General features: G+C 37.4%; 1 protein-coding gene across 1 annotated transcript in view; it reads left to right on the top strand.

The window, feature by feature from the left end:
* Positions 1–15316, top strand: part of POLQ (DNA polymerase theta) — a 108642-nt gene that overhangs the window by 76135 nt on the left and 17191 nt on the right. The window contains exons 21-25 of the mRNA XM_068977320.1: positions 145–282; positions 1601–1775; positions 5630–5756; positions 6370–6491; positions 8971–9155. Of these exons, the coding sequence (XP_068833421.1) occupies positions 145–282; positions 1601–1775; positions 5630–5756; positions 6370–6491; positions 8971–9155 (747 nt within the window). The remainder of the gene's footprint in view (positions 1–144; positions 283–1600; positions 1776–5629; positions 5757–6369; positions 6492–8970; positions 9156–15316) is intronic.

The raw sequence follows: 15316 nt of genomic DNA, 5'->3' as shown, positions 1-15316 counted from the left end.
AAATGTGTTAATTCCAAATTGTCCAAACTTCTTTCAACTCATGTTGAACTATAGAGAGTCTTTTCTTGAATACTTTAAAAAATGTTTTCTGAATATAATACTTGTGATTTGATTCTTGACTAAAGGGGCATAAATTTCTTGCAGGTTTTATTTTTGGAACTAAAGTTGCCACCAAATGGAGAGGGTAAAAACCAAGGCATCAAGAAAACTTTGGGTTCTACCAGAAGAGGAAATGACAATGGACGGAAGCTAAGGCTGGCAAAACAGTTCAGCACTAGTAAGGTGCTCTTTGGGGCAGTCATAGGGCAGAATCTGAACTGCTGTTAGCATTTGGTGCCTTGAAAGAATGCTGATGCAATCAAAATCCAACATAGTCCACCATTTGAGTTTATCTAGACAGAAACAAATTGATTTCTGGTTTAGCTGCCCACAAACACTGTGGAGACATTCCAGCATGGAAAATCTGGATTATAATATGACTTAACAGTATGTCCTTCCTATCCTTAAAAGAGTATATAAAAGTTTGTAAATTCAGACCTATATAGACATTATTTAATTACTGATATACACTACTCTTAGACGGACATGCCCTACTCTCAGACTGCAGAATATAGTTTTTATAGTCAAATGAACATGAACAAAGGTATGGAAGAATTTAAAAAATAAAGTTAATAGAAATTTTGTTTCTTTAATTTCAGAGCAAAATAATAAGTTTTCCATGAATTTATTTTGAGAATCTAATCTGTTAATTTCAAAGTAAAAGTGAATCACAACTCACGGAAACTGTATGCATGGGGCAAAAGAGAGAAAAGGCTTAATTTTACATTTTTACTGAATGAATTATCAATGGAAAATAAGGATTGAAAGTACAGCCACATGGAGAGACCAGTCCAAGTTGCCACCCTGTATAGTTCCCTCCCTCAACCTTGCATATCTCATGGGGTCTTAGTTCCCTAGAAACCAGGGATTGAACCTGTGACCCCTGCATTGGAAGTGTGGAGTCTTAACTACTGAACTGCTACAGAAGTCACATTCTGTAGAATTTTGACCGTAATATTATTAACTATGACTTGCCTCCCCTGAGGAAGTTTCCACAGCTTCATTCTGTAGCAAAACTTATTTGATTACATTACCCTTTTATCTCACAAGTTTTTATCCTTGATGGTTCATTGAAATTCTGTAGCATAGAAAATTCAAAGTTTTAAAAATAGATTTCCTTGATACAAAATCCATGAAAGTATTATGGCAAAAAGGATAAAAAAAGCAACTGGGAAACTTATAATCACATGAGCAATGGAGAAGGAAAATGTAAAGAAAAGAGATGAGGTAAACACTTGGGAAGGGGGTGGGAAGCAGCTACTTTGCAAAGATCTAAATTGATTTTACTCAACATTAACATATTTACATTTAATAATCTATAGTTATTGTGGATTTATCATTATAGTGATTTCTAAAAAAAAGTAATTATATAATAATTGAGTTAGATACAGGAGTTACCAAACTTAATTTTGAGACTGTAATTTTTGCTTAAAAGAGATTCTAGTTTGCTATGGAATTTGAACAAGGGTCTGATCTTACTTTATTATAATTTTTTTGGCAGGATGTTTTAAATAAATTAAGGGCATTACATCCTTTACCAGGCTTGATCTTAGAGTGGAGAAGAATCACTAATGCTATTACCAAAGTGGTCTTTCCCCTGCAGCGGGAAAAACGTCTGAATCCTTTTCTTGGAATGGAAAGAATCTATCCTGTATCACAATCACACACTGCTACAGGTAATGAGAAATCTTAAATGTGGATAATATCAAGGTGTGTGAAGAATATTCATATGTAATATTTGCTTATGATGACCAAGGAATTCAAGTGTTTGTCATTGGATTCGGTTAAGTTTTATAAACATTTATGAAAGACATGTGAGTGCTAAGTTGCTTTAGTCATGTCCAACTCCTTGTGATTCTACAGCCTGCGGCCTGCCAGGCTCCTCTGTCCATTGGATTTTCCAGGCAAGAATGCTGGAGTGGGTTGCCATTTCCTCCTCCAGGGGCTCTTCCCAACCCAGGGTTTGCACCCATGTCTTAACGTCTCCTGCATTGGCAGGCGGGTCCTTTACCACTTGTGCCACCTAGGAAGCCCAGTACTGCATCCAAAGCATGGATGGATATTACCTAGATAAAGAGATGAAATTTCGTCTAAAGATATAGTTCCTTCTTTCAAGTACTCTATAGAATAACTTGGGTGTCTGAGATTGGATGAGAGTATACCCAGGAATTAAATCTATTTGAATTAATAATCTTTTGACTTTGGTCCCAGCCTTCTCCTAAATCACCTCAGAGTCTCTCCAGGTTGCATCTAAGTAGGGCTGTGTGGCTCAATCAAGAGAAGAAAGTGGTAGAGTCCGTTGTGTGTCTCTCTTGGATAAGTATGCATGTAATCTCATGAAGGAAAAAGCATTCTTTTTCTAGGTAGTGTACAACTCTACATATTTGCCAAAATGCAATGTGCAGTAGAAGAAAGGGCAGCACTATCTTCTTCGTAGAGGAGGCATTTTAGTTTGGTGGTATGGAATGTGGGCTTTGATACCACATTTTCACAAAGTTTGAATTTTGGGGCTTTGAATCTTAGTCAAGGTACTTAACCTCTCAGTGCCTAAGTTTCCTCATGTATGAAACAAAATAATGAGAGTCCTACCTCACTGGGTGATCCTGAGTATTAAATAGGCCAATATATGTAAAGTGTTTAGAATAGTGCAGGGTACATTATCAGTTATTGCTGTTATTGAGACTGAGGGCACCATTAGGAGCTGCTTTTCTCTGCTTGTTTAGTCTCTGTTCTAAACAATTTCTCTTTCTCTTCTTCCCTATTTAGCTAACTTCTTGGTGCTTCTACCTGTTTCTTGCCCTGTTTTAAATTTCATTTTGAAACATATGCTAATGCTGTAAACTTATGTAAAATAAATCCTTTTTTGCAGGGAGCCAGAGTGAGGAATCCCGCCCATGGCAAAGGTCATGAGGAAGGAAGCCCAACAAAACGCAAAGGCGTGATCTGGCTTCAGGGATTCCCCCTGGGTTTTCCTGAACATCTACCCCCAAAAACCAGAGTCTGCCTGCCTTATTGTAATGTGCTTTCCACTCTTCTGACATTCTCTGGAAAAAGTTAACTCAGGGCTTCAGTTAACAGTCTCCTGCATATGAAAAGAATGTTTCAGCTCAAACCCCTTTGAATTCCTCTCTAACTTGTCTAACAGTTGGGGACTTTTACAACTTGTGAATTGTTTACAGCCCCCCAACCGCGAGAGGCACAAATCTTAAAGCATCTTAAAGATACAGAGCCTTTTCTAAAAAGCTAAAAATTATACTGGTGATGGGTTTCACTGTTGAGTCAATGACTGTTGCCAGGCCTCCATATTCTTTATCTTTTAGACACCTAAAGGATATTAATCAATGTAATTGGGATATAGAAATAGGAATATAGTAGTTTTGATGTTAGCAACACTAGACTTTTGAGTTAATTACTTTTCCCTTTGTTATAAATCACTGTACTTCTTTCATTGTTATAAATTGTTATGTCTTTGCTATGTAAGAATGTAACTTTATTTAGTGCTTTCTGAGAGTGGCACCAGACTTTGGGAAGAACAACACAAATAAGTCTTCTGGTTGACAAACCCTTATCAAAAAAGGGCCATAAAATGTTAATTGGCCTTCTGGCCAGAAGATAATGTAAATCACCTAAGACTTGTGTATACAACTAGGTATGCAGAGAGAAAGCCTGGTCTCGATAAGAGTCAGGGCTGCTGACGCTGCATAATTTTATATTATCCATTGATCTCTATGTACAAAAAAAGGTACAAAAGGCCTTTCTGAACAATAGAGGATGGGTCAGTCATTGGAAACACTGGTTTCCCCGTGTCCTCTTTACTCTAATTTCTGGCTGAATTCCCATCTGGAGTGGGGAGGCTCACCATGTCTACTTACTTGCCCTGGCTTCTAAGATCCGTGAGAGAGGGAGCCCAAGGTGGGGCACCCTCTGGTATTCGAACGAGCGCCGGTGGCCCAACGTAGATGGTGCAAACTTCTTGTCCTGAAGTTTTATTGGCTTTCCCCGTAAACCAAGTTATTCAGCCTCTTTTCTCCACTAAATTTTCCTACTATACTATTTCTTCTTAATTTCTTATATATTTCTAAATAAATAAGTTTTCCTCGCCTACACCGTCTCCCCTTCAAATTCCCTGGATCCTCTGGGGCAGGACCCTGGCACTTTTTGGTAAAGAAACAAAGTCAACCTAGAGTTTTCAAAGCAAATTTATTTGTTGCTTATAAAGCAGAAAATGATCAATTCCTTGTTTTTCTGATTGGTTTTCATTATACTATGCCTGCACTTATTGTAGAAACAGAAGCTTATGTTAGTACAGTAAAGTCTGTCATTATAGAATTCATCTCTGTGAAACTTCATGTTTTGTAATTTATTTTTGCCATTTTATTTGTCCATCAGTGCTACCTCATTAATTCAAAGACTAGACCTGAATATTAAGTATTATCATAGAAAAGAAGACAGTGTACTTAAAAAGAATATTATATTATCATAGAAAAGAAGGCAGAAAGAGACTTGGATTCTTTTCTGTACTGCTTGTTAGCTTTGTAAAATTGAATAGGCCATTTAATGCTAATAAGTATGTTAATATCTACCATTAATTGAGCACTAATTTTTGCTAAAATTAAATAACAAGGGCATAATATTAAGAGTTTATTCAGTAAAACTGTGTCTGAGATACTTAAATGTCTGATTCATCAAAAGAAGATGGAATTATATACAGAAGCTGATAGAGATCCTGTTACAATGAAGAGTATCATAAAACAATTTTTATCTCACTATATGTGTATTATAAAAACTGTGGTAACAATTACCCAAACTTTTTGAACAACACTTGTGTTTTTGGAAAATTCATCCAATAAGTAGATAAATAAAATGTAAAATATTTAGGGGAAAATAAAGCCACAAGCATTAAATCAAGTTGGTTTCTGTTTCCTAGAAAATTTATTGGCTACCTGATTCTGGTTTCTAGCCATGTCAGTGCTATCTACCATTGATTCTTGTGATAAGTGAGGAGGAGGAGGAGGAGGAAAACTGGCCAGGTGGTATCTAGAAAATAATGCTGTACTCACCATCCTTCACTGCTGTTCTGTCTCCTGCATTGGCTGACTCCTGTGGCCCCAGTTGTCCCTGTTCAGGACTCAGTTGCTCTTCTGCTTCAAATCTTTCTGTGTCTTGTGCATTCCTGTCTTTTAAAGTCTTTGACAGTCATTTCTCCTAAGATCCATTTGTTTTGCCTTTTACTCATTAGTTAACTGCTAGTGTTTTATGGTGCTAACTTCTAGTACTTGTTTTAGTGTGGAAATAGTATGATTTATCATATTACTTCTTATCATGGGATTGTTTCTGTAGAAGTTAATATAAAACACTGTATTATAGCTGATTCATATATTTACTTACATCGAGATTGTTCTTTAGTTTAAAAATAATAGAGCATGCATTTTAGGATAATTCAGAAATAGTATTTATGTTAAAATAAATGTCAGATTTCCTCTCCTCCCTTACCCCTCTAATTTTATGTCTTCATTCTGCTTAATTTTAGGACGAATAACCTTTATAGAGCCAAATATTCAGAATGTACCAAGAGATTTTGAGATAAAAATGCCAACAGCAGTAGAGGAAAGCCCACCTTCCCAAGCTCTAGGCAAAGGCCTACTTCCTATGGGCAGGTAGACGCTTATTTGTCTTCATTTGTGTTAATATACTTTTTGGAATATGAATGGCTCAAATATCTTTATTTGTTTTAATATACTTTGGGGAATATGAATGGCTCCAAAACAGCCTATTCGGTAAAATAATGAAATTAGTTTTATTTTCCATTCTAGGCATACACTATTTCGAGCACTACCCATTTCAAATCCTGAGTCTGTCTATGAAGAAACTAGATGGCAGTAAAAAGCTGAAATCCTGGGTCCCTAATTATATCAACCAGCACTGTATGCTTCTTTGTTAGATATTAAAGGGACAAGTTTAGCAATGTCTGAAATATCTCCCTTCCTGACATCTCCATATGCTCACAAAAGGAAGAAAAAGCACAATGAGATTTATTGAGTTGAGTGAAGCAGTTTGTGGGAAAGGTTATTACAGAAAAATAGCTTATATCCTGTTCAATTGAATGTTTGCTGAACAAGGTCTAGTATCTTTATTAAGCTTTAAAGTGGATTTCAAATAAGGCTTTTACATTTCTTAGATGGAAATAATGACTTACTGAAAAGCTCAGACCCTTTTCATATGTTTGAGTCTACCTCATGTCCGACTGATGGATGTTTTTTGCACCAACAGAGGAGGAAAAAAGAAGGGCTGTGGCATGAACACCGGGCGCCAGACAAAGATGGAAGAGAGAGCCTCAGACAGAGGAATGCCCTTCTCGGTTAGCATGCGACATGCCTTTGTGCCTTTCACAGGTCAGGTGACTGATGATGGTTTTGAGCTTGTTATTGCTGTGGGAATGGTTTTCAAAGCACTGATAAAGCGAATTATGAATAAAACTCAGAAGAATGCATTGTTTCCTCCTCCTTTCCTCTCTTTGGTGGAGTCTATTTTTCCCTTTTGTATTGCTTGATTTGTAACAGTCACTCATAATTGTCTTCGTGATCTGCTGTGTGGGAAACTTCTGGAGCGTTTGCTCAGCATCCTGCTGAAATGTTCTCCTCTGTCTTTGTCAACCTTTTTGTAGAATCCAGTGCGTTTTGTTAGTCCTCATCTTTGACTTCCCTACAGCATTTATCATTCTGTCAACCCTGTTTGCTCAGTGTTTCTCCTCCCTTGACTTCCAACGGCACTCTTTTTTGGTCTCTCTGTAACTTGTTTTGCTCTTTTGCTTCTTCTGCCGTTCTCCCCACTGCTGCCTCCTGTTGCATAGGATAGCCCCCAAGGCTGTCTCACTTCTGTCTGACCTCTCCTCAGCACTCATCATCAAAACCTTTTTAAGTCATGATCTAACTCCCAAAGCATCAGCCCTATTAGTACACATATTTGCTCTTTTATCTTTTGCCATCTCGCAGGTCTGGGTGAGTGCAGTTAACCAGCTGAATTTATTTAGTTCTGTCAGAAGTTTATATTCTAAGGGTAAAATCATGTCTATGATAGTGTTATTGCCATTTGACAGTTTTCAGTTTTGCTTTTTAAGTATGAATTACCAGCATTTTAGTATTGTAACTGTGTTAAAGTATTCAGTTATGTGGTATTAAGTACATTCATGTTGTGGTGCAACCATTACCACCATTCATCTCCAGAACTTTTCATTTTCCCCAACTGGAACTCTGTACCCATTAAATATAACTCTGCTCCCTAACTCCCACAGCCCATGGCAACCACCATTCTATCTAGAATTTGACCATTTTCTATACTTCATATAAGTGATATCATGTAATAGTTGTACTTTTGTGCCAGGCTTATTTCACTTAGCATGTCTTCAAGGTTTATTCATGTTATAGCATTTGTGTCAGATTTTTCTTTTATAAGGCTGAATAATATTTCATAGTATGTATTCTTATTTAAGTAATAAGATTGTGTTTAACACAAAGTATTTTATATTGCTTTTGTTTAAAATTTAAAAATTAAGGTAAAAAAAACATTAAGGTAGTTTAAATGTATATGGATTTAACCTGAAAATCTCTGCCAGTTGAATACAGTATTTAGTTAACTATCTAGAATAAGTGTTGATGTATGGTTGGATTTAAGTCTATTGTCTTGTCGTTAGTATTTTTTTCTATCTGTTCTTTATTCTTTTTTAAAAACTATAAATGACTTTTTATTATTGCTTTATTTCTTTTAAATTCTGTAACTTTGGAGTTTACAATATGCATCACACACAGACTAGCTTCAAATAATTTTATACCACTTCATCCATAATTTACATTATGGATGTTTTTTCCATTTCCCTTTTCTTGTAATAGGTTTAACTCCTATGACTATTATAAACTTGCTGTGTAGTTATTTTGGCGGGGGGGGGGGGGGGGGCACAATTAACCATTTACTTCCCAGTAACAATATATGAATGTTTCTTTCTCTGTAGCCTTGCCACAGAATGTGCTGTCCAACTTCTGGATTTTTGAAATATAAGTAGAAAAAAATTGTTTCTTTTTATAGATTTAATTTGCATTTCCTTTTTGTCAGTGCAATTAAGCATTCTTTAATATGTTTAAGGTTCTTTTGTTTTTATTTCTGTGAACTGCTCGTTTATATTTTGTTCTTGATTGCACCTCTTTTTTGTAATATAGCAATGAGTCCTTTGTGGTATCAGTTGCAAATATTTTTCTAATTTTTCTTTAACCTGGCTTTTCTTTATTTTGTTTTTTGCCATGATAAATGTCTAGTCCATAAATAAATAATTTGAATTCCCTTAATAACTCTTCTGAACATACAGACCACCTGACTTGTTTTTTGTTGAACGACTTTGCTGCTCCCTTAAGATGCGCACACATTAGGAACCAGTTTCTTTATTCACTCATTCATTCATTCAGTTAACATCCATTTGTTCTGACCTGTTAGGTACCAGGAGCTGTGTGTTTCTATAGAATGCAAAGGAAGATTAAGTATCCTGTCCCTAATGGCTAAGTGTTATGTGGGGGAGGCATGAAGGAACCTCTCTGACATTTATATTATGTCAGTGTTACAGGAACACTGAGGAAAGCACTACCACAGTGGTTGAGGGGCAGAGGTCAAAGGTGGCTTTATATATATTACATACCTTTGAAAGCTAAGCAGAAAAAAATTTTTACGTGTTACAGAACTGAACTGAGTCAAATTAAGAGCAAGATTTTAGCTTTTGGATGCATGATCTTAAGGTTCTTTGTTGGAATTGAATTTCTGTCATCCTGCTCAATACTAAAAAACTTGGTTTTGTCTTGGTGCCAACTTTTCTAAAATCATTTGTTTCAGGTGGTTTAATATTAGCTGCTGATTATTCTCAACTTGAGCTGAGGATCTTGGCTCATTTATCCCATGATCATCGTCTCATTCAAGTGCTGAACACTGGAACTGATGTTTTCAGGAGTATTGCAGCTGAATGGAAGATGATTGAGCCAGAGTCTGTTGGGGATAATCTGAGGCAGCAAGCAAAACAGGTAATCTTTAGTGAACATACTTAACATAAATGGAGAAAATTTTTACTGATGCAAAAAGTTTTTAAACTGCCTCAGTCATTTGCATTTGAGAAATATTTCTCCCTGTTTGGATTTTTCATGACATTCATCTGAGCCTGTCTCATGATATTCATATATTCCTTTGTAGAGTCAATGTAAAGAATCCAATAGACTTAGTCTGAAGCTACTTAGTATTGGGAAGGCCATATGCATTAGTGATATTTTGGTGGTGGTGACAGTAGATTGTGTGTGTGTGTGTGTGTGTATGTTTTAAATCTCTAGCCTGTAAGCGCATGTATATTTGTCTCTCTGTATTCACACACTTTGAGCCATGGTGCTTTTTATAGAAAGGTGCTCTCTGAATGTTTTTTGAAGAATATATATTGCTGAACTGTGGATTACAGTCAATAACTATTAGCTTTTTAGTATATTGAGACTCTTAGTGGTTGGCTGATCTGCTTGTGAAATTTCATACTGCCCTTGGACCATTCAGGTAAGCCTAGTAGTTCCTGTTCCTGTTTGACTGGCGGGCACAGGGAAATGAAAGACCACATTCACACTATTTCCTAGCCTGAATTAACACCATACTTCCTTACCACGTGACCTGTGGGAACTCTGGTGGTTTTCCCTACTTTTTTCAATTTCAGTCTGAATTTGGCAATAAGGAGTTCATGATCTAAGCTCTAGTCAGCTCTGGGTCTTGTTTTCGCTGTCTGTATAGAGCTTCTCCATCTTTGGCTGCAAAGAATATAATCAATCTGATTTTGTTATTGACCATCTGTTGATGTCCATGTGTAGAGTCTTGTCTTGTGTTGTTGGAAGAGGGTATTTGCTATGACCAGTGAGTTCTCTTTGCAAACCTCTATTAGCCTTTGACCTGCTTTATTCTGTACTCCAAGGCCAAATTTGCCCATTACTCCAGGTGTTTCTTGACTTCCTACTTTTGCATTCCAGTCCCTTGTAATGAAAAGGACATCTTTTTTGGGTGTTAGTTCTAGAAGGTCTTGTAGGTCTTCATAGAACTGTTCAACTTCAGTTTCTTCAGCAAAACTGGTTGGGGCATAGACTTGGATTACTGTGATATTGAATGATTTACCTTGAAAACAAACAGGTCATTCTGCTGTTTTTGAGATTGCATCCAAGTATTGCATTTCGGACTCTTTTGTTGACTATGATGGGTAGTCCATTTCTTCTAAGAGATTCTTGTCCACAGTAGTAGATACAATGATCATCTGAGTTAAATTCACCTATTCAAGTCCATTTTAGTTCACTGATTCCTAAAATGTCGATGTTCACTCTTTCCATCTCCTGTTTGATCATTTCCAATTTACCTTGATTTGTGAACCTAACATTCCAGATTCCTATGTAGTATTGCTCTTTACATCATTGGACTTTACATCCATCACCAGTCACATCCACAACTGGATGTTGTTTTTGTTTTGGCTCCATCACTTCATTCTTTCTGGAGTTATGCTATTAATAGTAGTTTGCTTAACATAGCTATCAGTGGTAGAGCCAGGATAAGTTCAGAATACCAGAACTTAGACATTCTGACTCCATTTTCTAAACATGCATACACTGATGCTAAATGGCTGCCTCTATTTAGTAAGTTCTTGTATGATTTAATAGTATTTATCCTATATCATTTTTTTTTCTTGAATCACCAGGCACTCAACCATCTAATCCAGATCTCAGCATTGCCAAGGTTATCATCGGAGTGATATCTGAGTTAGAAAGTGTAAAAAGACTAAAAAGAAAACAGGAGGGAATAAAACCATTCTAAATAAGCCAGAAAGAAAAACACCAATACAGTATACTAACACATATATATGGAATTTAGAAAGATGGCAATGATGACCCTGTATGCAAGACAGCAAAAAAGACACAGATGTGTATAGTGGACTTTTGGACTCAGAGGGAGAGGGAGAGGGTGGGATGATTTGGGAGAATGGCATTGAAACATGTATACTATCATGTAAGAATCGAATCGCCAGTCTATGTCCGATGCAGGATACAGCATGCTTGGGGCTGGTGCCCGGGGATGACCCAGAAGGATGTTGTGGGGAGGGAGGTGGGGGGGGGGGTTCATGTTTGGGATCGCATGTACACCCGTGGTGGATTCTTGTCAAGGTATGGCAAAACCAATACAGTATTGTAAAGTAAAATAAAGTAAAAATAAAAATTAAAAAAAAATAAAAAAATAAAAAGTATTCTGAAATTTTGATAATCCTTTTTTTTGCAATTTTTCTTTTTAAATTTATTTACTAATATTTATACAGAACTTGCTTTGTGTCAGATGGTATCCTAAACGTATGTGTATAATAACTCATCTAATCTTAACACCCTGGAGGAGGGCATGGCAACCCACTCCAGTATTTTTGCCTGGAGAATCCCACGGATAGGGACCTGGTGGGCTATGTCTATAGGATCGCAGACAGTCCTAACAATCTCCTGATGTAGGTGTTACTATTGTCAACTAAAAACAGATTCACAACTTGGAGAGTTGTGAGTTAAGTTTTTATTTGGGGCAAAATGAGGACTGCCACCCAGGAGGTGGCACCTCAGAGAGCTCTGAGAGACTGCTTCAAATAGGTAGTGGGAGGAATGTCAATATGTAAGTTCTCGGTGAAGGTGGAGTTCAATACCGTTAAGCACTCATTTTACACAAAAGGTTTTCTGCTAGTTACTAGGGTATGTCACCGTGAAGGGATTTAGTGCTTTTCTAGATATGGGGAGATGCAAAGATTGAGATCATAAAGTTCAGTTCAGTTCAGTCATTCAGTCATGTCCGACTCTTTGCGACCCCATGAATCGCAGCCTCCCAGGCCTCCCTGTCCATCACCAACTCCTAGAGTTCACTCAAACTCATGTCCATCGAGTCGGTGATGCCATCCAGCCATCTCATCCTCTGTCGTTCCCTTCTCCTCCTGCCCCCAATCCCTCCCAGCATCAGGGTCTTTTCCAATGAGTCACCTCTTTGCATGAGGTGGCTAAAGTGTTGGAATTTCAGCTTTAGCATCAGTCCTTCCAATGAACACCCAGGACTGATCTCCTTTAGGATGGACTGGTTGGACCTCCTTGCAGTCCAAGGGACTCTCAAGAGTCTTCTCCAACACCACAGTTCAAATGCATCAATTCTTAAAGTCTGTTCCTAAAAACATCTAACTATCTAAAGACCTGTCCCACCAGATTTGCTGGAGCACAGAATGCCTCACTCTACCTTGAACTCTCTCAAGGGATGTTGACAGCTGTAGCAACACAGGCTTTAATTTCCATAGGGGCAGGTGGCAAACACCCTTGTTCAGTTGTTGGCAATGCACTTGGCAAGTACCAATTTGTAGTTGACACTATCCTCATTCTCTACCTGAAGAAATGGAGATACGAGGTAGCTTGTGCAAGGCCTCTTTTAAAAAAACAGTGGAACTAGGATTTGAACCCAGGCAATACTTATTATTAAATTAGTTTGTTTTTTGACCTATTTAGACCATTTTCCTACACTACTCTCAAAATTTTCTGAAGAGTTTGTGTTTAACCCAAATGAATTCTGCAATTGTGGGATTTCAGATGGCTGTGAGATGAAGAGGATATTTATTTCCAAAGACATCCTCCCTATTATGAACCCTAATAACCTATTCTTTCTGCTTTTTTAGTTCTATTCAAAGGTGAGGAGAGCAATGTTTATAACGCTTCTCTTTTCTGACTTCTAGGCATTTCCTTAAGCAGCAGTTTTTTGTTTTTTTTTTTTTGTTTTTTGAGGTAATGAATATGATTTTATTCAGAAAGCTGGTTGACCTAGAACATGGCAGACTAATGTCTCAAAATAACCATCTTGGTGGGGGTCTGGATCCCAGGTTCTTTTATAGAACAGAGAAGGGGAGGAGTTGAAGTAAAAACCATTATATTGTAAATATCCCCAGGAATGGCCAGCCTCAAGGAGGGAATGTGTTAATATCTTCAAGCAGAGCAACAAGGTTCCCTGAGGCAGGCCTTTAGGGAGGGGATGTATTTCTTCAGGCAGAGGGACATGTCCCTGGCAGGTTATTATGTATGATTATAGTAACAAAAGTAATGGAAAACAACGGGTAAAATCAAATAAACAGATCCATCATGGAATCAGAATTGGCTCTTCTCTCCGACAGTACATGTCTTTGTCCCCACTGTACGGGTGTCAGAAAAGCCTTGAGGGAAGCCAGTAGTAGTAGTAGTACTAGTAGTAGTAGTAGTAGTAGTAGTAGTAGTAGTAGTAGTGGTAGTGTTAGTTGACTCCATGGGACTGTAGCCCACTAGGCTCCTCTGTCCATGAAATTCTCCAGGCAAGAATACCAAAGTGGGTTGCCATTCCCTTCTCCATAAGCAGCAGTTAATGAAGTATTATGAGCATTTGGAAGCTGCCTTGAAGACTTCTGGAAAAATGATAGCCAAAAATAAATCTTCCCTTTTAAATCACTAACATTGTTTTTTTTTTTTTAATTTTTTATTTTTTTAATTAATTATTTATTTATTATTATTTTTTTTTAATTTTAAAATCTTTAATTCTTACATGTGTTCCCAAACATGAACCCCCCTCCCACCTCCCTCCCCATAACATCTCAGTGGGTCATCCCCATGCACCAACCCCAAGCATGCTGTATCCTGCGTCAGACATAGACTGGCGATTCGATTCTTACATGATAGTATACATGATAGAATGCCATTCTCCCAAATTATCCCACCCTCTCCCTCTCCCTCTGAGTCCAAAAGTCCGTTATACACAGCTGTGTCCTTTTTCCTGTCTTGCATACAGGGTCGTCATTGCCATCTTTCTAAATTCCATATATATGTGTTAGTATACTGTATTGGTGTTTTTCTTTCTGGCTTACTTCACTCTGTATAATCGGCTCCAGTTTCATCCATCTCATCAGAACTGATTCAAATGTATTCTTTTTAACGACTGAGTAATACTCCATTGTGTATATGTACCACAGCTTTCTTATCCATTCATCTGCTGATGGATATCTAGGTTGTTTCCATGTCCTGGCTATTATAAACAGTGCTGCAGTGAACATTGGGGTACATGTGTCTCTTTCAATTCTGGTTTCCTCGGTGTGTATGCCCAGCAGTGGGATTGCTGGGTCATAAGGCAGTTCTATTTGCAATTTTTTAAGGAATCTCCACACTGTTCTCCATAGTGGCTGTACTAGTTTGCATTCCCACCAACAGTGTAGGAGGGTTCCCTTTTCTCCACACCCTCTCCAGCATTTATTGCTTGCAGATTTTTGGATCGCAGCCATTCTAACTGGTGTGAAGTGGTATCTCATTGTGGTTTTGATTTGCATTTCTCTGATAATGAGTGATGTTGAGCATCTTTTCATGTGTTTGTTAGCCATCTGTATGTCTTCTTTGGAGAAATGTCTATTTAGTTCTTTGGCCCATTTTTTGATTGGGTCATTTATTTTTCTGGAATTGAGCTGCATAAGTTGCTTGTATATTTTTGAGATTAGTTGTTTGTCAGTTGCTTCATTTGCTATTATTTTCTCCCATTCAGAAGGCTGTCTTTTCACCTTGCTTATAGTTTCCTTTGTTGTGCAGAAGCTTTTAATTTTAATTAGATCCCATTTGTTTATTTTTGCTTTTATTTCCAGAATTCTGGGAGGTGGATCATAGAGGATCTTGCTGTGATTTATGTCTGAGAGTGTTTTGCCTATGTTCTCCTCTAGGAGTTTTATAGTTTCTGGTCTTACATTTAGATCTTTAATCCATTTTGAGTTTATTTTTGTGTGCGGTGTTAGAAAGTGATCTAGTTTCATTCTTTTACAAGTGGTTGACCAGTTTTCCCAGCACCACTTGTTAAAGAGATTGTCTTTACTCCATTGTATATTCTTGCCTCCTTTGTCAAAGATAAGGTGTCCATATGTGTGTGGATTTATCTCTGGGCTTTCTATTTTGTTCCATTGATCTATATGTCTGTCTTTGTGCCAGTACCATACTGTTTTGATGACTGTGGCTTTGTAGTAGAGCCTGAAGTCAGGCAAGTTGATTCCTCCAGTTCCTTTCTTCTTTCTCAAGATTGCTTTGGTAATTCGAGGTTTTTTGTATTTCCATACAAATCTTGAAATTATTTGTTCTAGTTCTGTGAAAAATATGGCTGGGAGCTTGATAGGGAT

Source organism: Capricornis sumatraensis, chromosome 1, assembly GCF_032405125.1.
Source record: "Capricornis sumatraensis isolate serow.1 chromosome 1, serow.2, whole genome shotgun sequence".
Taxonomy (NCBI): Eukaryota; Metazoa; Chordata; class Mammalia; order Artiodactyla; family Bovidae; genus Capricornis; species Capricornis sumatraensis.
The sequence above is the reverse complement of the archived record's forward strand: the minus strand, read 5'-3'. Positions and strand labels throughout refer to the sequence as shown.